The sequence below is a fragment of the Brienomyrus brachyistius genome, unplaced genomic scaffold (genome assembly GCF_023856365.1).
Source record: "Brienomyrus brachyistius isolate T26 unplaced genomic scaffold, BBRACH_0.4 scaffold66, whole genome shotgun sequence".
NCBI classification, from domain to species: domain Eukaryota; kingdom Metazoa; phylum Chordata; class Actinopteri; order Osteoglossiformes; family Mormyridae; genus Brienomyrus; species Brienomyrus brachyistius.
This window is the reverse complement of record NW_026042341.1, coordinates 634,371-655,158: the sequence shown is the minus strand read 5'-3', so window position 1 is coordinate 655,158 and position 20,788 is coordinate 634,371. Positions and strand designations below refer to the sequence as shown.

General features: G+C 43.7%; 2 protein-coding genes across 3 annotated transcripts in view; one reads left to right on the top strand and one right to left on the bottom strand.

Annotated features, from left to right (window-relative positions):
- Positions 1–11,470, bottom strand: part of nbas (NBAS subunit of NRZ tethering complex) — a 122,152-nt gene extending 110,682 nt beyond the window's left edge. For both annotated transcript variants that reach the window (XM_049002260.1, XM_049002261.1), the window contains exons 1-8: positions 11,321–11,470; positions 10,731–10,782; positions 9,993–10,029; positions 8,657–8,734; positions 8,438–8,485; positions 7,098–7,141; positions 2,341–2,474; positions 1,485–1,618 (exon numbers count right to left, since the gene is read on the bottom strand). In XM_049002260.1, coding sequence (XP_048858217.1) covers positions 1,485–1,618; positions 2,341–2,474; positions 7,098–7,141; positions 8,438–8,485; positions 8,657–8,734; positions 9,993–10,029; positions 10,731–10,782; positions 11,321–11,413 — 620 coding nt within the window. In that variant the 5' untranslated portion in view covers positions 11,414–11,470. The remainder of the gene's footprint in view (positions 1–1,484; positions 1,619–2,340; positions 2,475–7,097; positions 7,142–8,437; positions 8,486–8,656; positions 8,735–9,992; positions 10,030–10,730; positions 10,783–11,320) is intronic.
- Positions 11,471–11,612: 142 nt separating this feature from the next.
- On the top strand, positions 11,613–20,788 carry ddx1 (DEAD (Asp-Glu-Ala-Asp) box helicase 1). Its single transcript, XM_049002262.1, has 26 exons — positions 11,613–11,760; positions 11,883–11,934; positions 12,449–12,512; positions 13,656–13,685; positions 13,898–13,994; positions 14,088–14,135; positions 14,504–14,587; positions 15,207–15,290; positions 15,381–15,457; positions 15,547–15,619; positions 15,718–15,794; positions 15,908–16,022; positions 16,109–16,247; positions 16,329–16,389; positions 16,555–16,653; positions 16,744–16,833; positions 17,138–17,326; positions 17,591–17,642; positions 17,715–17,861; positions 17,950–18,041; positions 18,124–18,196; positions 18,597–18,669; positions 18,758–18,800; positions 19,764–19,859; positions 19,974–20,094; positions 20,459–20,788. The coding sequence occupies exons 1-26, from the start codon at positions 11,745–11,747 to the stop codon at positions 20,587–20,589; spliced, it is 2,223 nt and encodes a 740-aa protein (XP_048858219.1). The 5' UTR covers positions 11,613–11,744; the 3' UTR covers positions 20,590–20,788.

Sequence of the window (20,788 nt, the reverse complement as noted above, 5' to 3'; positions counted from 1 at the left end):
GGAGGGCCGAAGCCCTGCCCATTTTTGGGTTCTCTCTCATTTAACACACCAGATTCCACTCCTTGTGCTAATTACCACACAGCTCTTGAGCTGAATCATTTGTGGTGGAACAAGGAAGGAACGAAACTACACAGGGTTCCGGGCCAACAGGACTGGAGTTTGACACCCCTGGAATAACGGCATACTGGAACACAAATGCACTCACCGATGCTTCCTCAACGTTCAATAATCCTTGAACACATGTCTAAGCATTTAACAGCATGTGGACTCAAGAAATGCCGACTGAATAGTTCATTTTCAAATTTACTGCTCCGTTTGCTAACAGGACTATGTCTTTCATTCCAAATACACTGAAGAGCAAGCGTGGTCAAAGGGGATCGATAACGTTTCCCTATCGAAGAGATTGGAGAGGGCACGCCGACCATAAGCTGGGAGCTGGGTTTAGCGTTTCAGTCACGACGGGATTGACTTTTCACATGGGGTTTTCTTTATGCCACTCCGGCCCAGATCCCCCAAAATTGCAGCCTCACCACCACTCACGTGCACATCAGCAGAAACTGAAGAATGACAGGGAGTAGGGGAATGCCCCAGTAACCCAAAAACGCTCACTGTGCAAGTAACGCGCAGGCTGGATGCCAAGACTCTCCAATACATAATTAACCGGCACTAATTATTCTTTACCGGTTTAGCATAATTATACATTTTTACAATTCTAAACTCCTAATTCACTTTCCATTGAATAATTATATGAACATTCTCAAATTTCTGCGATGCCCGATACAGAAAAAATACAAATTTAAATAAAAAAAAAAAACCCAATCAAGAACCATAAGCTGTTAGCAAGTTGTATAAATGTGTAGAGCTTTCAAATCATTCACTAATCTGCAAGTTAATACACATTGCCTGCCTCGTGTTGCTTTTCTAATAGGAATCGCTCAGAGAGGTCTTGGCCGGGCTCCAGTTTAATTACAGAGAATCACACGTCGGAAAACAGAAACGCAGAGAAAATAAAATGGAGACGATCTTCGCGGCTGATGTTCTTACCCCGGTCGATCTGTGTGACATATTCAATCACGCCGGACTTTATTGTCTAGTCACATGGATATTCCTGGATACTCCTGGTGAGAAGGTGCGAGGAGGGATGCAGTGGAGACCTCAGCAGAGCCTTAATTGCCCATCCGAGTCGGCATGGCATGGGGCAGCACCCAGCAGATGCTGCTGCTGCGAGTTTCTAAAGATGCACAGCTGGTCCCGTTTAGCACAGAGTCTATGAAGGTACCAGCTATGCAGAACCTGAGACCCAGCGAAAGAACCGGGACAGGGATCCGACTTGCCGTTTCGCCTTCACTCTCGGCCTAGCATTCTGTATTGCCTGTCATTTGTACAAATTGTTCCTCTAAATGTAATTTTTAAAAACCACACCTGACCACACACATTTACCGTAGCGCTCACACATTACCATGTAAGCAGCGGACTGCTCTCACCTGACCAGGTAACTCTTGAGGTGCCCCCTATAGGTGACGACGAGAAGCTCGGCAGACCACTGGGCACTACTGGTGTACTCCATAAAGATAAGCCCTGCCACCGCATAGCTGAAATCTCCAGGGAAGCTGGCCGCCTGTGACAGACATTAAAGGTTAGCTCTCCTGGAAGAAATGCTCAAGAGAGAACAGACCTAAAAGAAAGGCCTGAGTAACATCTGATCGGTTTTATTTCCAAGAAATGGAGACGTTTGATCAATGTTATTATTTTAAATTCGTTCCATGTTTCTGAACTATCATTTGGTACACTCCTCTGAAACTTGTGAATTAATGCTGGACAACTGTGTACAGATATCGTGCTGAGCAAGCAAAACTGAGTATGCATGCAGTGGAACGAGCTCTGGAGAGAGGGACACTGAGAAAACCCCATAACGAACAGCAGATAAGAGAAGCAGTGGATTGTGGGAATATCTAGTCAGTTCTGCATACAGGAAAGACAGCCCCTACTGGGCAGAGGCTGATGGTCGTTGCGTAGCACCACGTCTATGTGTGTCATCGTGATAACTGAATTGATTAGGTTACAGTACATGCACTTTATACCTTATTCTGTACTTCTGATGTGTTTTTGTGTTACTTTGTGATTAGTGGAAAAACACAGAGTAAGACTTTTGTTGCATAATGCAACCATTTGCTACTATGACAAACTCTTGAATTTCGAATAAGTTCGTCGAAACCTCTTCACTCTCATACATGACGCAAGAAGTGTGAGGAAAGTGGTGCTTATGTGCAGCGTGTGAATACGGTTCACATCCCTCGTTCTGTGGATGAACAGGTAGAGCGTGGCGGTCGGCAAACTCACAGGGGGAATGACGAAGAGTTCACTGCCCATCAGATCGAAGAGGCGCACAGTGCCAGTGCTGTCAGCGTATGCCAGCAGGGTGCAGTCCTGGCTCCAGGCCACCCTTCTCCACAGTGGGCTGGGGTCCTTAGGCACTGAGGGGGGGGGGGACACATCTCATGACATCACATTTGTGCCCGTACACCCAACCGTTGGCCCAGCATATGGAATACACTTTTCCTGCGTTCGACTAACTCTCTCCGAGTCGGAACTCGGATAAAAGCGTCATAAAAAACATCACTTCCCATCGGAAACACGCCTCCTTTCCAACGTTGATGTCGGTCAAGATTTTGTTGTCCAAGATTCCCCTGTGATGTCATTTCAACGTGGCGGCTTACAACAGTAATTCTGTTTTGTAAATATTTTTAAATGTTTATTTTGTTAAATGTATTAATAGTTATAAATGTAATTGCATGTGGTCGATCTAGAGAATGCCATATAATGACCGTAAACAGTATCCTAGCATGCAATATCAGATTTTTACTAGACTTGTTAGTTTGTTTGTAGTTTGTTTGCCTCTCAAAAATATCGCTATGGGTCTACTAAATTATTATAAAGCTTTTAATTGGTTTGACTGGTTCAAGTTTCTCAGTCCAAACCTGCTAAAATATAAAGCAACAACACACAACAGCGTGTTCATAGAGGCAGCCATGTTTGTTCCGAGATGTGCAGCTCGAACAGGAGATTGGTCAGACATGACACCTTGGAATTTACGACTTCAGAGACATAACTGAACGCATCATATTTAGCCTATCAGCCAGTCTCTGGCCTGCAGAAGGAAATCAGTGTACACAGAGTAAAGCTTTGAGAGAACCATTAAACTCCATACATGTAAAGCGGAAGTGGAATCTGAGCCCCACAGCCTCAGACTGCAAGGCGACGGTACAACTGCGGGCCAGTATCAGCTGCTTTATTTTCTTAAGTATTCAGGTAGTGAGCCTTACTGGAAGTGTGGCCATAAATCAGTCGCTAATTAGAAAGCTTCCAGAAACCCCTGACACCTCCGGCACATATCCTTCCATCCTTCTTACCCCGCAACGGGCACTCAAACGCACAGCTGTCTGCGTCGCCGAAAATCCCAAAACACCCCACCCACATTGCTGGGAAGGGGGAAGATTGCGTGATGGAACTGCGGGTATCCTCAGTGAAGCAAACCTGGCGGTAGCCGGGCCGGCACAACGACATACAAGGAGATCCAAACCTACATACCTTAATAAGGCTAATAAAAACAGCACTGAGAAACTACTGTTCCTAAAATCCCGCTAGGCACATTCTTCATCTGTCATTTATGCAATCTAATTACATTTTTTGGACCAGTGGAGGAGCAGCGCTGTTTGTGCTGCAGTATCACACTGGACCTTTTAAAAGTAATTAAATGACCCGATTTAACCTGCTTAAATAACCAACACAGCCAATTTGGTAGTAGAGCTCAAAGAAAAGCGACAAGAAAAAATTTGATCATCCTGTCGGGTAGCTGGCCATGAATAAAGCAGGTATGGGATAAAGAGAAACCACTCAGTACTGGCTGTGTATTTATAGGAACTGCGATCCATTGCATTAATTAAAGAGCTGCAATCAGAACTATTAAGCAGCAGATACCCATCCAATTAAGGATTAGCTATCCAAGGGGCTGATTTGGCCCCTACCAAAGTAGAAACCAAACCTGCACCGTTACAACCATCCATCCCAAAGGAAAGCAGGAGAGCTGCCCACAAGCCACTTCCACGCACCTTTCACCTCAACTCTAATCAGGTCGTATTGAATCTCAATAAACTTTTGGCTGCTGACAGAACGTCACTATAACCCGAGTTAATGACTTCCATGCTTATCCCAAACACTGATAGCTCCAGGAAGTAACTAAAGAAATAATACAAACAAAACAAATAAACACGAAAAAGCGATAAAAGATTAAAGTTTTTATTCCCGTGTTCTTTTTTCTTTTTTTTTTTATTACGAAAGTCCAGTTACCGTAGGCGTAGCAGCGCGCTAACAGATTACAACAGCAGTTTCTTAATTGTGAGGAGACCAACGCGACTAATGCGCCATTGAAGGGAAACGCGACAGAAGCGCTGTAAAGGATGAATAAGGGCGAGCTTTTCATTAAACTCGCCGCAGAGGTATTAACGCGAAAACGTTGCGGCTCTGGCGGCGAGCATCCGTACGCACGCGTCAGTCATGCGCGAGGGTTTCCATGGCGACGGCCTTATCGCTCCAGCTGCAGGGCAGAGGAAACGCCGGAGATCGTAAATCGCACGCGCGCAGTTTCTATTCAGCGACAACTTCTCGCGGACCCTCGGGGGAGTCCCTATTATTGGGAAATAATGTCCCTTTTAAATCACCGCCGCCAGAGTGACACGACGCCGTGTGACAGACGCGCTCACAAAGCGGCACGGCCACATTATGTCGTTCATCCAGATTAATAAGCCAAAACTAAATAAACAATCTGCATAGTAACGCGGGGTGACGTGTATGAATTCAACGTGGACGTTTTGAAGTCATAACTTTTTTTGTACTCCATATACGTGATAGCATCCATCTGATATATGGCCTGCTAGAACCTTGAGATGCATTCGGGTTGCTGTCATGACATTACATCAGATCTCAAACTAAATTAGCTGATCAGCCAAAAAAAAAATGCAAATCAAGAAATAGGCAACACAGCAGGAAAAAACACACAGAAATCTACCAGCATAAACATAGCTGGTATCCCATCTGATTTTAGGTGTAAACATAATAAACGCAAGAAAATACTTAGAGAACTGTGCCATACAACAATTTGGCCAAACCACAGATTTTCAGTGTCTGCAGCCATCTAATGATGCAGGATGAGGCAGCAATTACAGTAACATACTCACTGTACACACAAATGGCTTCACGACGTTTCCCATACTTAACATGCTTCAGTACAGCAACAACGCAATGAATCCTTAATTATAGAGGAATGTTTGCTGTTATAATGAGTAACTAAGACACATGATGGGACCAACCATAAGTAATGACTATAATTTAGCAGAATTATGTTGCAACCTCTATAGTGACCCATTATTGTTATTCACAGGCAAAAGATGATTTTATTCCTTTAATTTTGAGCATAAATTTCATAAAGAAATGTGCTGTTAATAAAAAAAACCTCTAATTACCTCTAATTAGTGCACAGCAGCTTTACAAACAATTAATTAATTAAACATATAGTTGTTATAACTCCCGGGTGAATAACTTAAATCCCCAGCTGTAACCCAAAGTACCATTCGGCGTGAGAGGGGCCAGTTTAGATTAGAGACTCTGGAACTGCAGGTCACACTTAAAAATCTTCTAGCCCGCATTACAAGCACCATTGTAAGTATCAGTCATAAAGAAAACTGAATGCAGTGTTTATAAAACGAAAGTTTTATTTGTATGAAACTCTATTTTAGTTTTTAGACAGTTCTGGCGGCAGTAATCATGTAAAAACAAATCCACTAAACTGAAACGGTATCAAGAAAAAAATATTCTGAAAGCAATACAAAACAAAAACAATATACGTAGCTGACTGCAGCAGGAAACAGTTATATAATTTAATAAATCTCTATCTGATTATTGTGTCAATTTGTTTTGGCTCAAGTGGAATTTCTTTGTTAATTACCGGCACAAGATGACTGATTAACTTGGACCTGGTCAGCAGCAGCTTTCTAATTAATGATGTGTCAATAAGACTCAAGAGCTAATGAGAAACATTATGCAACACCTGCATCAGTCACTTTACTTTTTCAAGCCCTCGCTGCCACCTGCACTGTAAGGTTATAAGTTTATAGCACAATAGTGACATTCCAGAAAACCACAATGTTCCTACTGTTGGTTAGCAACTATGAAGCACATTTTAATTCTTTAGAGCAGTTTTTCTCAACCCAGTCCATAGAGAGCCCCACATGGTCCACATTTTTGCACCCTCCCAGCAAAAATTTGGCTTGTCTGCTGATCCCACAGGACTGCGTTAAGAAACACTGCTTTAGAGACAGGATGACTGCACATTTTACATACATAAAGCGCCATGACATATAGTCAAAAAGTTTGGTAACACTTTACTTAAAGCACCCACGCATAATGCATTATAGATACATTCATAATGCATTATAATGCAATCAAAGTGATAATTATAGACACAGCTATAGCCGTTCTGAGTATGACGTCAATCTAAATCCAGCCCTATAAGGAGGTCTTCTAACTTACAGGGAATAACTTGGGAGTTAGTGGCAGGATTGGCACTTCCTCCACCAGAAAAAAACCTCACATTGGTCCATTTGGACTAGTGTGGTGCTGAGGTATCACCTGCCACATGGCTGCACTCAGGTTCTCATCCCTGAGGTGGTCTGTCGTGCGGTGGGTGTGGCAACACACTGTAATCAGTGCATGCTCCTTACCTTACCTCATAGTGATGTATAAAAAGACATAACACATTATAGCTATGTTTATTGTGCAGCGGTCAGTACAAGCCATTATAATGCATTATGAAGGTATTTATAGTCCATTATAGATAAGAGCTTCGTAAAGCATTCATAATGCGAAATGAACATGGCTATAATGTGTTATGACTTTTTATACATAGTTATAGCTGTGTCTAATACTTTACAAATGCATTATAATGCATTATGAAGGTATCCATAACGCATTATAGGCGGGTGCTTCAAGTAAAGTGCTACCAAAAGTTCCAGCTGCACAGTTTCAGGGATTGAATAGCTTACCTTGACATTTTCCTATGACCGAACCAAAGTCGTCTCTCGCTGACCTGGACATTAATCATAATGACAGATAGTTAGATAAACAGATATTTCAACATGGTAGCTCGCTCTTTAATGTGTTAAAATACCTTCATATATATATATATATATATATATATATATATATATATATATATATATATATATATATATATATATGAAGTGTACATCTAGCCTGTATTGCGCGGCAGCCTTCAAGGTCATTTCACCGAGAACCACACTGAATCGATTAGCTGCTTAGCCGATGATTTTCCATTCAAGGCCACTCGCACAGATCACTATACGAGCAAACCCACTCTGTGTGCGCACTGCATTCAGCTAGACATGGTCCCAGAGCCACAGAAGTTAAATCCCTTTTGATGGTACAACAGCAGAACTGCTTCAGAGACTTCAAATGGTGGAACTCCAGCGGCAGCCGTGCAGCCGCTTCACCTCCTGCTGGGCCGCACTTCATGTGGCTGGCTTAATTCTCGGCGGAAGGCGGATGATTGCGTGGTCCGTGTCTCTAGGCTTAATTTACCGTTTGACTTACCTTAACCCCGACTGCAGCTTTACGGAGTAACGGTAACACACGAGGTAATTACCCGCGCTTTGATATCAGTGCTTGCTCAGCCCTCGGTGGCTTTCTAATTCGTCTACGCGCCGCACGAATACTGAGAAGGATGAGCACCTCTACTGCCATACAAAACAGGACATTATTCTGAGGAGGGTGAAAAGGGAGTTTCTTTAAAAAAAAAAAAAAAAAAAAAAAAACCAATGTTCTTGTCCATAACTAAATCAAAAAAAAAAGGGATTGGCATCTGATTATATGGACAAGCTGTGAAATCACAATCATTGCCAAAATGTCTGTGTGTGCGGTCAGGTATATATATGCTACATTGTGGGGTCCGAATGTCCCCACAGTGTCGAATAAAAAACCCGTTACATTGACCTTGTGGGCACAGATTTGGTCCCAGTAATTGGAAACTAAATTTTATAAAAATTTGTGAAAGCAATCAAAAAACTAAAAATGTCAAAAGTCTTCTTTTCATTTGGTTACTTATGGCTAAGGGTAGGATAAAGGTTGTCATTGTTAGGATTAGGGATTAGGATTAGGGTTATGGCCAAAGAAAAAATGAGTGGAGAATCGCCACAAAGATATAGACACGTAGTGCGTTTTTGTATAATGACTTAAACACAACACTGAGAGTTTGTCATTTTCTGGACTTTGAAAACATCCCGAATGACCCAAGGCTACACAAAGCAGTCAATTCCACTCCAAGATCAATAGGACAGGTAAACAGCACAGGAAAAGGCATTAATACCTGATTTCTATACACTGGTCTTGAAGAACTGCTAGTAGTTTCCCATTACTGTACAAGAGAAAAAAAATACAGACATTAACTCATGCTCATAGGCTCAGCATCTGAAATGAAAGTGTAATACAGAATCAATATACAATTACAAACAAATGGTTCTAAACCGAGTACAAAATACTAAAAAAGACCTTAAAAATAAAAGACTGATTAAACTCTGCCCATTACCTTGCCAGGACAAGCTGCCAGTTAATCTGTTTGCTTACAAGTCTAATAAGTCCCTGGGGCAGAGAGGAGCTGGAAGGCCTGCACAGAGAAACATTTGTCAATTTCAGCCAAAACAGTCAGAACAATGCAAAAACGAAGACACTCAACCTCAATATCCATCAAAGCCACATCCTTGCTGCAGTGAGTCCATGGGAGTTTTACTTAAAAAAAAATGTTCTGAGGGCAGAACAAAAAAATGATTGGTTCAGAGATATAACCAATCAGATTGTAGAGGAGGTGGGTCCACACAACTAGAGGAAGCAGGGCCAACCAATAAGATGTCTTGGTCTAGCCTGGTCTAGTTGCTTGGACCAGCCACCTCCACAATGATTGGTTTCTGCCCTCAGAACATTTTTGTGTAAGTCAAACTCACACAAGCTCCCAGCAACAGTACCTCAAAAAGAAAGATACTGTACTGTAGCATGCGACACACACTCATCTTTCTCTACTTCATAAAATTACCTACCTTTTATATTACATAAATTAACCAACATGTTTAAAACACAACATAAAGGCGTTATAAAATAGTACTTTATTACATGTTAAAAAACATGTATTACATGTTAAATATATAAAACTATACATCTCAATTCTGACATCAGAAGAATGTTCCTTTTCATAGACAACATCCATCCATCCATCCATTTTCCAAACCGCTTATCCTACTGGGTCGCGGGGGGTCCGGAGCCTATCCCAGAAGCAACGGGCACGAGGCAGGGAACAACCCAGGATGGGGGGCCAGCCCATCGCAGGGCACACTCACAGACCATTCACTCTCACATGCACACCGACGGGCAATTTTGCAACTCCAATTAGCCTCAGCATGTTTTTGGACTGTGGGGGGAACCTGGAGAACCCGGAGGAAACCCCACGACGACATGGGGAGAACATGCAAACTCCGCACACATGTGACCCAGGCGAAGACTCGAACCCGGGACTCAGAGGTGTGAGGCAACAGTGCTAACCACTGCACCACCATGCCGCCCCCCCCTCCATAGACAACATATAAACTAAATAATTTTCTAAGCACAAAGCCTGGCTCCTCAGTTCTTATTGCCAGCAGTAACATAGTCACCACCCAGCAATGTTTGAACTTTGGTTGCACCCTCTCTCATCTGTCTCTCTTTTAATGAATTTTTATCAGCGGGACTTTGAAAACAAACGGACCGTGTTACTTTAAATGAAGACAAGAAGACCATACAAAGACCCAATTACACTGCGCTTGTAGCGCATACCATAAGCGTCAGGATTCCTAACAGATCCCTAAATGTTCAGAGGAAATTAAGGCATTACTCACCTGTACCAGAGGTAGTGAAGGAGCAACCTAAATGGCCCTAAGCGTTAAAGAGACAACAAGTTTTAATTTATATATAAAAAAGGACTAATTTCATAATGGCACACAGAAAAATAAGGCTTTAAAAAGTCATCAGGAGCATTTAACGACTGTCAGGTCGTTTATATTTTGTTCTTCACATTAGGGCTAAGCTACGACTTTCGGCCATTATAGATATTATTGAAATGAACAACACTGATACTCTGAAATACGTTTTATTTACCAATTTCCGCATACTTAACAAAAGAGAGATAAACATCATCAGACTGACAGACGCGGGCATCTTTCTTAAAGTTTGCTGTCTCAATGAAGGTTGTTAAATCTCAAAAGACGACAACCTAATCCGATCTATCACCTCTTTTTGTAACCGTCCTGAATTTGAAAGTACAAAAAAACTGGCTTAACGAATCACAGAGTCAAGGTTGAAATAAGTCTAAAGGTAATACTTTACTTGAGGGGGGTACCATTTTGTAAGGTAGTATTAAGCTCTTACTTATGTATCAATTAACCTCGAACTAAATCATAGTTATGTACTGATCTTATGTTCGTTCACCATTAATGAATCGTGACACGTATCTTTCTTCTCAAGTCATTACTATATCTGTTACTATACCTGCTAATTGCGTAAACCTTTATGAACTACTGAATGAACACGATTACCGCCTTCAAAGGCAAAACTAGCAAAGAGCGCATCCCTCTTACCAGTCACTGCCTTTGCAAGAACAGACGTGCTGTGCTCCTTGTTTCCCCTCAGCTGCAAAATAAACAGAAGACTGTAACAAAAACCGCGATTACTACTAACAACAATCAGCATCAGCTATTATTAATAATGAATAGCATCATTTATTTCAGAGTGTAATAAGCGAACAACTGACAGCCACAGGACAATATCAATAAATAGGATATACCAGTAATATTTAACAGAATTCAACAGTTTAGTATCAATGGGTATGCACAATACTCTAAAAATCTATAAGAAGTAGCAGAAGCAGTAAGGCGTAATTCATACATTCGAATACATCGATAGTGTTATAAATGGTAGTATCAATAACTGTTTTGAATAAGATTGAATTAGAGCCTATAGTACGTATAATGGGCAAGGGGCTGATTCACATTACCGTCAATACAAAAGGGCCAGGGTATGGCCATTAGTATTTCATGCTACGTGGCTGTAGCCGCTCAGCTAGCTTAGGGCAGCCACTGGAGCTGCCATCTATATGCAGGCATCAGTACATGACTGACACTATTTGAGAATTTGCCAAAATCCAATTAACTGCAGGACAGCAACAAACCTGAGTGTCGGTCTCTGGTGGCCATTCCGTATTTATTAGTAAATCATACAAAATGTTCTCCCCTTCACTTTCTAAAACGCTGTCAGCAGCCATGTTTTTGTCCTACGCGAAAGGCTGAAACACCGAACTACGGTATCCCGGAAGGCGCAAAACCCATGCTTTTTCAATTCGCAAATTTTCCCAAGAAGACCCGTGAGTCCATTAAACAAACAATACGTTTCCACTGTAACATAAAACAACAGACTTAAGAAATCATCGATGCAGATTTTAAAGAAATTAAACTGTTTAGGAGTACAAGCTACATGAACCAATAAGGTCTGACAGAGGATCCATACGGAAAAGGCACCGGCTCCCTCCGGTCATTATAAAGTGTTGCACTGTCAATCTCGCTGGCGTTGCGTCTGCCTTGTTAGAGATTCTGATCATGGCAGCGTTCGGGGGTAAGATGTTTATAATTCAACCTTTAAATGAAGTCACATTTAACGACTGTTTAGAATTATTATTCCTGATATATTTAAACTACGTGTTTTTGTTAACGAAAGCTTGTTCTGCTTCTATCCAGAAATGGGCGTAATGCCCGAGATTGCGCAGGCTGTGGAGGAGATGGACTGGCTGTAAGTATGTGTTTACTCACAGGAGGTGGCTACTGAATCACTTTGCATTTGATGAAATGTCAGAGGAGATAAACCCCGATTGCCATGTAAAACCATACGTGCTGGATCACAAAATGTTTTCACCAAGCATGTTCGTATAGATTGGTGGTTCTCAAACTCGGTCCTCGGGACCCACTGCCCTGTTTATTTTACAGCTATCCCTGCCCTACACACTGCTGATTACCTGGATCAGGTGTGTTCAGTCAATCAGAAGCTGATAGACAGCTTGGACTTGTCTGTGAGGCAGGGATAGCTGGAAAACAAGCAGGGCAGTGGGTCCCGAGGACCGAGTTTGAGAACCACTGGTATAGATGATTAGGTTTAAAGCTATATAAACCACAAGGGATACGTAGCATCAGCGATATAGATAAGCATTATTCCTTGCAGTAAAGAAAATATGGAAGTTAATCCATACATGTTAAGTTACGGTAATCATAAGTCACCATAGAGTCATTAATTGACTTGCTCTCTACAGGCTTCCCACAGATATTCAGGCAGAGTCCGTGCCACTCATCTTAGGAGGTGGAGATGTGCTCATGGTGAGTTTTTACAAAGATCACTTTATGGTTGTACAGTGCAGTGTGTTTATATGTATGTATATAAGCCACACATACTACCATTCAAAAGTTTGAGGTCGCTTAAAAATTTCCTTGTTTTCCACGAAACATACATGAAATGGATAGGAAATATATCTAAGTAAATAGGAAACGGTCATTGCCAAAGTTATAAATAATCATTTTTGAAATAAAAACTTCAAACTTTGCTTTTGTCAAAGAGATCTCCTTTTGCAGCAGTTGCAGCCTGTAGACCTTGGGCATTCTAGCTGTCGGAGTACCTCAGCAAACTGATGAGATTTCACCCAGTGCTTCCTGAAGCATCTCCCATAAGCTGGATTGGCTTTATGGGCACTTCTTGCGTATCATTTGATCAAGCTGCTCCCATATGCAGCTCAATAGAGATCCACTTACTGTGCTGGACACTCCATTATATACAGAATACCAGCTCATTGCTCCTTCCCTAAATAGTTCTTGCATAGTTTGGAGCTGTGTTTGGGTCTTTATCCTGTTATAGGATGAAATTAGCTCCAATGAAGCACCATCCACAGGGTATGGCATGGAGTTGCAGAATGGGGTGATAGCCTTGCTTCTTCAAGATCCCTTTTTACCCTGTACACATTTCGCATTTTATCATCACCAAAGCAGCCCAGACCGTCATATCGCCTCCACCATGCTTGGAGGATGTCGTCAAGCACTCCTCCAGCATGTTTTCAATTGATCTGCATCTCACAAAATTTCTTCTTTGTGATCTAAACACCACAAATTTAAAATTTGTTTATCCATAGCACAATTTTCCATCTTGCTCTGTCCAGTGTCTCTGTTCATTTGTCTCTGCTTCATATATATATATATATATATATATATATATATATATATATATATATATATATAAGAAAGAAAGAAATGGCTGATTTTTTCTACTAAGAAGGTTTTTGAGCCAAAGATATCAGTACCTTTTTAGACAACAGAAGAAATTCTTGTTGTTTTTTAATGTGTTACTTTAACTTTAAATAGTGCATGTTTTTCTGAGCAAATATGCAAATAGTCGTATACATTTGCTTTGACTGTATATAGTCAAATGTACATGCATTCATCCCCAACTTCCTGACGTTTTTGTGTTCTTAGGCTGCAGAGACCGGTAGTGGGAAAACAGGAGTAAGTACAAACGATTCATTCTAAGTATTTTCACTACCATGAAGTAATTATAAATGGTTTAAGCTCCATAGTACCACCATTGTACCTATGGGCATTTCGGTTTATGCATTACATGAGCATGAGGTTTAATAACTGCCCTGCGCTTGAGGTGATGAGCTGCCTTCGCTTCTCCCAATATGCGTCAGCTTTAGTACTTCGCTTTCCTTTTAAAGGCCTTCAGCATTCCTGTGATACAGATTGTATACGAGACCCTGAAGGACCAACAGGAGGGCAAGAAGGGAAAAGCGGCTGTAAAAACTGGAAGCTCCGGTACGTGTCGCTGTAATGTATGTCTGCACCACCTCAGGATGGTATGAAGATCTTCTGTCAATTAGAGTAAAACCAAACCTCTGCCATTTCCAGTGCTGACCAAGTGGCAGATGAATCCTTATGACAGAAGCCCAGCTTTTGGTAAGTACTTTAGCAAAAAGACAAATTGCATCAGGAACATTATAATCTCTAAAATAAGCTTCCCATTACTATGTTATTTTAAAATAATTAGACACCTAAATCTCGAATTGTGTGAGTGTGACCTGGATAAGAACAGGAATGTCAAGGGATAAAAATATTACTTTAACCTACTGAGTGAACTTCGGGAACATTAATTGACTACTTAAATTATCTTTGGTGCTTGAGTACTTAATTTGACTGACTACCTGTTCCGTAGTTAACCCACTGCTGTGTCAGCCTGCTGCAAATTCACAAGGCGGTGGCTGTGAAGTGCCAATTAAAAATCCCACATGTCTTTTCTAAGCCTCTGTCCTTGACATGTCTTGTAGCGATCAGCGCAGACGGCTTCTGCTGCCAGAGCCGAGAGGTGAAGGAATGGCACGGCTGCCGTACGACGAAGGCTGTCACCAAGGGTATGGGAAGCGGAACCCAGAAATGTCTGTCACGGTGTTTCCAGATCCGGTTCTGGGGAATCTACAGGCAATGTGCGCTTTTGGCAGAAATGTACACCGTCTGGCGGGGAGCTGGGAGGGAGCAAAAACCCGGACCTTCTGTGGGTCCCAGAGGACCGGATTGGTAGACACTCGTCTACTGCATGGGTCCTTTGCTGTATTCTGCCCAGCAGGAGGAGCTCTTGCATTTTTACTGATTGGTGGCTGTATAAAGCAGGGCTATTCTAGCCTTCCTTTATCCGTGAGCCAGGCGTGAAGCCTCTGTGACCAATCAGAATGAGTAATTATTTAGCCAACTACCTGGGAGAACTGAAAACAAGGCCTGGATTTGGATTTGAGGTTCAGATATGACGATACCTGGTCTACAGCATCTCAAGGAAAGAACTGAAGTGTATATTAAGAACTGTACAAGGGCTTAAGGTCTGTACAAGGGCTTGTTAATTATGATAAAGTACCTTTCGTATGGGAACAGAATTAGTCTCTTGTTGGAATTTGAGGCTCCACTCCCAGTTTTGGTTTCTCTGAATGCAGCAGGAAAATCAGCGTAACATTTGACTAAAAGCGTCCCTCGTCCCCACAGGGAAGTACTACTATGAAGTCTCCTGTCACGACCAGGGTCTCTGTCGGGTGGGCTGGTCCACCGGACAGGCTTCTCTGGATTTGGGTGAGCTTCTCTGTTTTGAGGGATGTGCCCCCATGTCCATCTGTTAACTCTCATGCCAATTTTGATCGTTATTGGCGTCTTCGCCGCCAGGCACTGACCGGCACGGATTTGGATTTGGTGGAACTGGGAAGAAGTCCCATAACAAACAGTTTGACAGCTATGGGGAGGTAAGGGTTTGCTTCACTTGTCAACGTCTCAAAAATGGTTTTTAAATGAAACCTGAATCATTACCGGGGATGTTTTTTGTTTCCTGCAGGAATTCACTATGCATGACGTCATAGGTTGCTACTTGGACCTCGACAACGGATATGTTTCGTTTTCCAAAAACGGTGTGTGAAGCTCATTAGTGTGCGTCTTACAGATGAATTCCGCTCCCCCGAGAATCTCCTGGTAGCTTGACTGCCTCGTGACACTTTCTGTCTGACAGGGAAGGATTTGGGTCTGGCCTTTGAGATACCACAGAACCTGAAGAATCAGCCATTCTTTGCAGCATGTGTACTAAAGGTAAGCATGTTCTTCGATGTGCCTTTTATTTTCTCTCCCCTTTCACTATTTTTCATTGTATTAATGTTACAGCTTTAGGAGTTTAATATTGCTTACTGACCCCCCTGTAACAGAATGCCGAACTTCAGTTTAACTTCGGTGGGGAGAGCTTCAAAAATGCCCCGAAACAAGGTTTCAACGCACTTGACAAAGCGCCTGAGGGACATGTTGCAAAGTCCACCAAGACCGGTAGGCCGTTTATCAGTCTTCGTTTTAGCTGCTGTCGCCTGCGTCTGCATTTGTGTATCAGTGTGTGTGGGTGTGTTTTCTCGTAGGTACTGCACAGGTGAGTCAGGTGAAAGACATGAGTAACGCCCCCAAGGCCCTGATCATCGAGCCTTCCAAAGAGCTGGCCGAACAAACCCTTAACAACGTGAATCAGTTCAAGAAGTATGTCAACAGCCCTAAAGTGAGGTGAGTGACTCGGCAATCCCAAGGCATCGCTATGGCAACGTGCTCCCAGTATGCCGGGAGTAACACTGGCTGTCTTTCCAGGGAACTCTTAGTCATTGGAGGCGTGGCTGCAAAAGAGCAGCTCTCCGTCCTAGAACAAGGGGTTGGTAGTTCGCCGGTTATCCTTGTCATTGTGACAATCCTAGAAGCTTCCTTTTGTTGTGAGATTTTACTCTGGAGAAATTGCAATGTCCATGAGCGCGAGTGCGAAGTCAACGTGCGCTCTTCTAACCGCGGGCGTCCGTTTTTCACCCGTCCGTTGCGTCAGGTCGACATCGTCGTCGGGACACCCGGCCGACTGGACGACTTGATCTCCACTGGAAAGCTGAACCTGTCCCAAGTCCGGTTCCTGGTGCTGGACGAATGTGTGCGTATGGACCCTCGCGTCGTACGATTTCTGGCACAGCTTGTGCCCCCCCCTCCTTCCTTAGGCTTTTATTTCCTTCCCCGTTCTCAGGATGGATTGCTCAGCGCTGGATACCTGGACTTTATCATGAGGATCTACAATCAGATCCCACAGGTCACGTCTGATGGGAAGAGATTGCAGGTAAAAACTTGTTTAGTTTGGCCGCTGTCCTTTTTCATTTCTCCAATATCACTGTATATTGCATCACTTTTACCACACACATTTTTACCGTATGTACTTGGGAATGTGGGTCGCCCACAAGCCTAGACGTTGTCAGCCCAGCAGAGGTGCTGGGGTACCTTCAAACCATCTCCTTGAAATATATCCGGGTCCCAGTTTTGGGCTTTACCTTCCCTCATACCTGTTTGGAACATTCGAGTGAATAGAGGGAAGCGCGAATATCACAAAGGCACTAATGGGATTCGGCTCTTTCCCCCGCCCTCAGGTGATCGTTTGCTCGGCCACCCTGCACTCGTTTGACGTGAAGAAGCTCTCCGAGAAGATCATGCACTTCCCCACCTGGGTGGACCTGAAGGGGGAGGACTCCGTCCCCGAGACAGTGCACCACGTGGTGGTCCTGGTCAACCCCAAGACGGACCGCACCTGGGAGAAGCTGGGGCAGAACCACATCCAGGTAGGCATGTGATCCTCTCCGGCAGCGGTGCGTATTGGTTGGAGACTGGGAGGACTGGGGGGGTGAGTGCGAGAGAGAGAGATGGCGTCTTCCGGGGAGATGGACACTTGGGGTGATTTGAAGTCTACGTTTGGATTGATGTGGAAAATATTGTGTACGGTTTTAATGCATATTGGAGATATTACAGTTTTGGGGGGAGGGTGCATTCTCTTTTTTTTTTTTTTTTTTTTATATAAACTAATCTGCATGTTTTGTCTCTTGCAGACCGATGAAGTGCACGCCAAAGATAACACGCGGCCTGGAGCGCACACACCAGGTTAGTGACGGGTGGGGGGATGGACTCCCCTCAGAGAGACCCAGTGATGTGACTTAACGCCTCGCTCTGCAGAAATGTGGTCCGAAGCCATCAAGGTCCTGAAAGGTGAATACACCGTAAAGGCCATCAAGGAGCACAAGATGGACCAAGCCATTGTTTTCTGCCGCACCAAGATCGACTGTGACAACATGGAGCAGTACTTAATCAAGCATGGGGGAGGTAAGGGGGGGGGGTGGCTTGTTGTGACCGTGCGGCCTGCAGTGTCTGGGATTAAGTGGCACTTACGGCAGTGCGTGTCTCTATGCAGGACCGGACAAGAAGGGGCACCAGTTCTCCTGTGTTTGTTTACACGGGGACAGGAAACCCCAGGAGAGGAAGTACAACCTGGAGCGCTTTAAGGTGCCGCTCCCGTCCCGCTCGTGTCCCGTGACGACCCCGTTAGACGATGCGTGTTGACGTACTTGTGTTTACGCGCTTTCAGAAGCGTGAGGTGAAGTTCCTCATCTGTACGGACGTGGCGGCCAGGGGGATCGATGTCCGCGGCGTGCCTTATGGTAACCTGGAGGGCTTCTGCTCCTACTCCTGCTCTCTCCTAGCGTCCAGCACTCGTATTAAAAGAAGCTCTTTGAAGCTCTGTAGTTGGTCATCCTTCGTTTAGCCAGTTTCTGCAAGTCTGCTATTAATGAGTGAAATGTAACTGTATACAAGCTCATTTAAAACAATTAAGATTCATTTTTTAGGGCAGTGATGCTTAACCCAGGGCTTAGAGATCACCAGAATCTCCACATTTTTGCTCCCTCCCAGCTCCAAACATACTCGTACTTGGTATTTGGTGTTTCTGATCCCTTGTTTGGTTCAGGAAGCACAAAAATGTGCCTATTCTGGTGATCTCTAAGCACTGGGTTAAGGAACACTGAAAGTGGATGCACTCGGCTCACTGTCACTCCGTTTCAGTCATCAACGTGACCCTGCCAGATGAGAAGCAGAACTACGTTCATCGCATCGGCCGTGTGGGGAGGGCTGAACGGTAATCCTCCATCACAGTGACGTCTGCATCAGTGGCCTCTGTAACCGGCGATGGCTGCTTTAAAGTGTTTCTTGTGCTTTTATTTTAGGATGGGTCTGGCCATTTCTTTCGTAGCCACGGAGAAAGAAAAGGTAAGAAATAATGAGCAATTAATGAAAATTTAAACAACTCTTGAATAACACTGGCGCGTGTTGCAGGCCATGTCATGTGACTCCAGGCCCTACAGTGTGAATGTGAGCGTATTAGCATCGGTGAGGCTGTTAACATTGGTTTGCTTTGCGACGGCCTTTTGACCTTGCTTGGCACTCAGACAGATCAAATAATACAAGGAAGTGTAACCTTCACATTAAAATAATCCCTCATTAATCTTCCTCATTTATTTCTAGCTGAAAAGGGAAAACTAAGTGTTTTAAAAATGACATACAGGTTAAGATAAGACATCGAATGTACAGTATGCAGCGGTACTGGTAACTGCATGTGAATATTTTCACAATATCAGGATTAATATTGGGGTGGCGGGTGGTTAAATGCAGTGAAGGCTGAGAATGTGGAATTTGAGATGTACATCTAAGGAGACGACTCCTTTGCACTTGATGCCTGACATGAAATATGTGTAAAATTCAGAGGCCTGGGGTAAGGAGGTCATGTGTGTAAAGTGATCCGATTTCCCCTAGTGGGTTCAGCGGCAGCAAGGGCTGTCGGAGCAGACTCCTGGATTAGAACACACACCCTTAGGTCATCCGTGTCACATGCTCATGTTCCACAACAGTGAAACATACACTGGACATGTTGGCTGAAACTAGCGCTTCTCAGCCACTTCCTCAAGGGTGCCGAGACAGTCCAGTTCCCTGTTCCCAACATGCCTGTAGCGGGGATTTTCTGTTCCTGACAGCTGGATCGTGAAGTTCACATGTGCTGATCGCTAGGAAGGAGCAGAAATATAGACTGCATGGATAGGGTCACAATTTAATGTGTTCTCTACCTATTACAGTAAACTGTGTGGCTGGCGTATAAAAGGAGGAACCTTCATGATGCTTTATATCAGAATCCTTCCATGCATAAGATCTGATGAAATCCAAACTATGTGTGTGCAGGTGTGGTACCACGTGTGTCAAAGCCGAGGCCGAGGTTGCTACAACACACGCCTGAAGGAGAGCGGCGGTTGTACCATCTGGTACAACGAGAAGGAGGTGAGAGATTTTAAAAGGAAGCCAGTACACCTCCCACCCCAAAATGCCACACAGGGCTGAACCATGGTTTGTCCCAGTCGCTGACCGGGTCCGATCGCACCCGCTGTCTTGTAGCTCCTGGCCGAGATCGAGGACCATCTGAACTGCGTCATCACTCAGTGTGAGCCCGACATCAAGGTGCCAGTTGACGAGTTTGACGGGAAGGTCACGTACGGCCAAAGGAGGGCCGCCGGAGGTGGGATCTCTATCAGGGTCACGGGAACGTGTGACATCTTCACTGTAACGTTGTTACAAACGTGTGGTGCTTAGTCAGCCATCACTGATCCTTTTAGCTTCTTCAAAACAGTCAGTTCACTAATTAAACCTCATAGTATCCGTGACTAATTAACTTTAGTCTGCTTTATACACTTGATGTTTTACCATAATAAATGCAGTGGCCGTGATCCTCAGTGGATGCAGTTTTGATAGTGGCTCCTTCTACATGAGCCATGTGTCCTCTTGCATGACTCCGCCCACTTGCTGTGTTACGTATGTGATCTTCGTGAAGGATCTCACCCACGTGAACGGTCTCCCCCCCCCCCCCCCCCCCCCCCCAACAGGTGGACAGTACAAGGGTCACGTGGAGGCGCTGGCCCCCACGGTGCAGGAACTATCCGCCCTGGAGAGAGAGGCCCAGACATCCTTCCTACACCTTGGCTACCTTCCCAACCAGCTGTTCAGATCCTTTTAGATGGCAGCAGGCAGCTTCTTCACAGGAGCTAATTATGGCCGTGATAAAATTACACTTTAGATTTAAAGCAAACATTTTAAGTATGGTTTGAATTTCTGTATATTCCTATAACAGAAGAATAAGTTGCAAGCTGAAATCATTAACGCGTGTCACTGAACATCTGGAAAAATGAAATGAAATAAAGAAAAGCAGTAGCTGA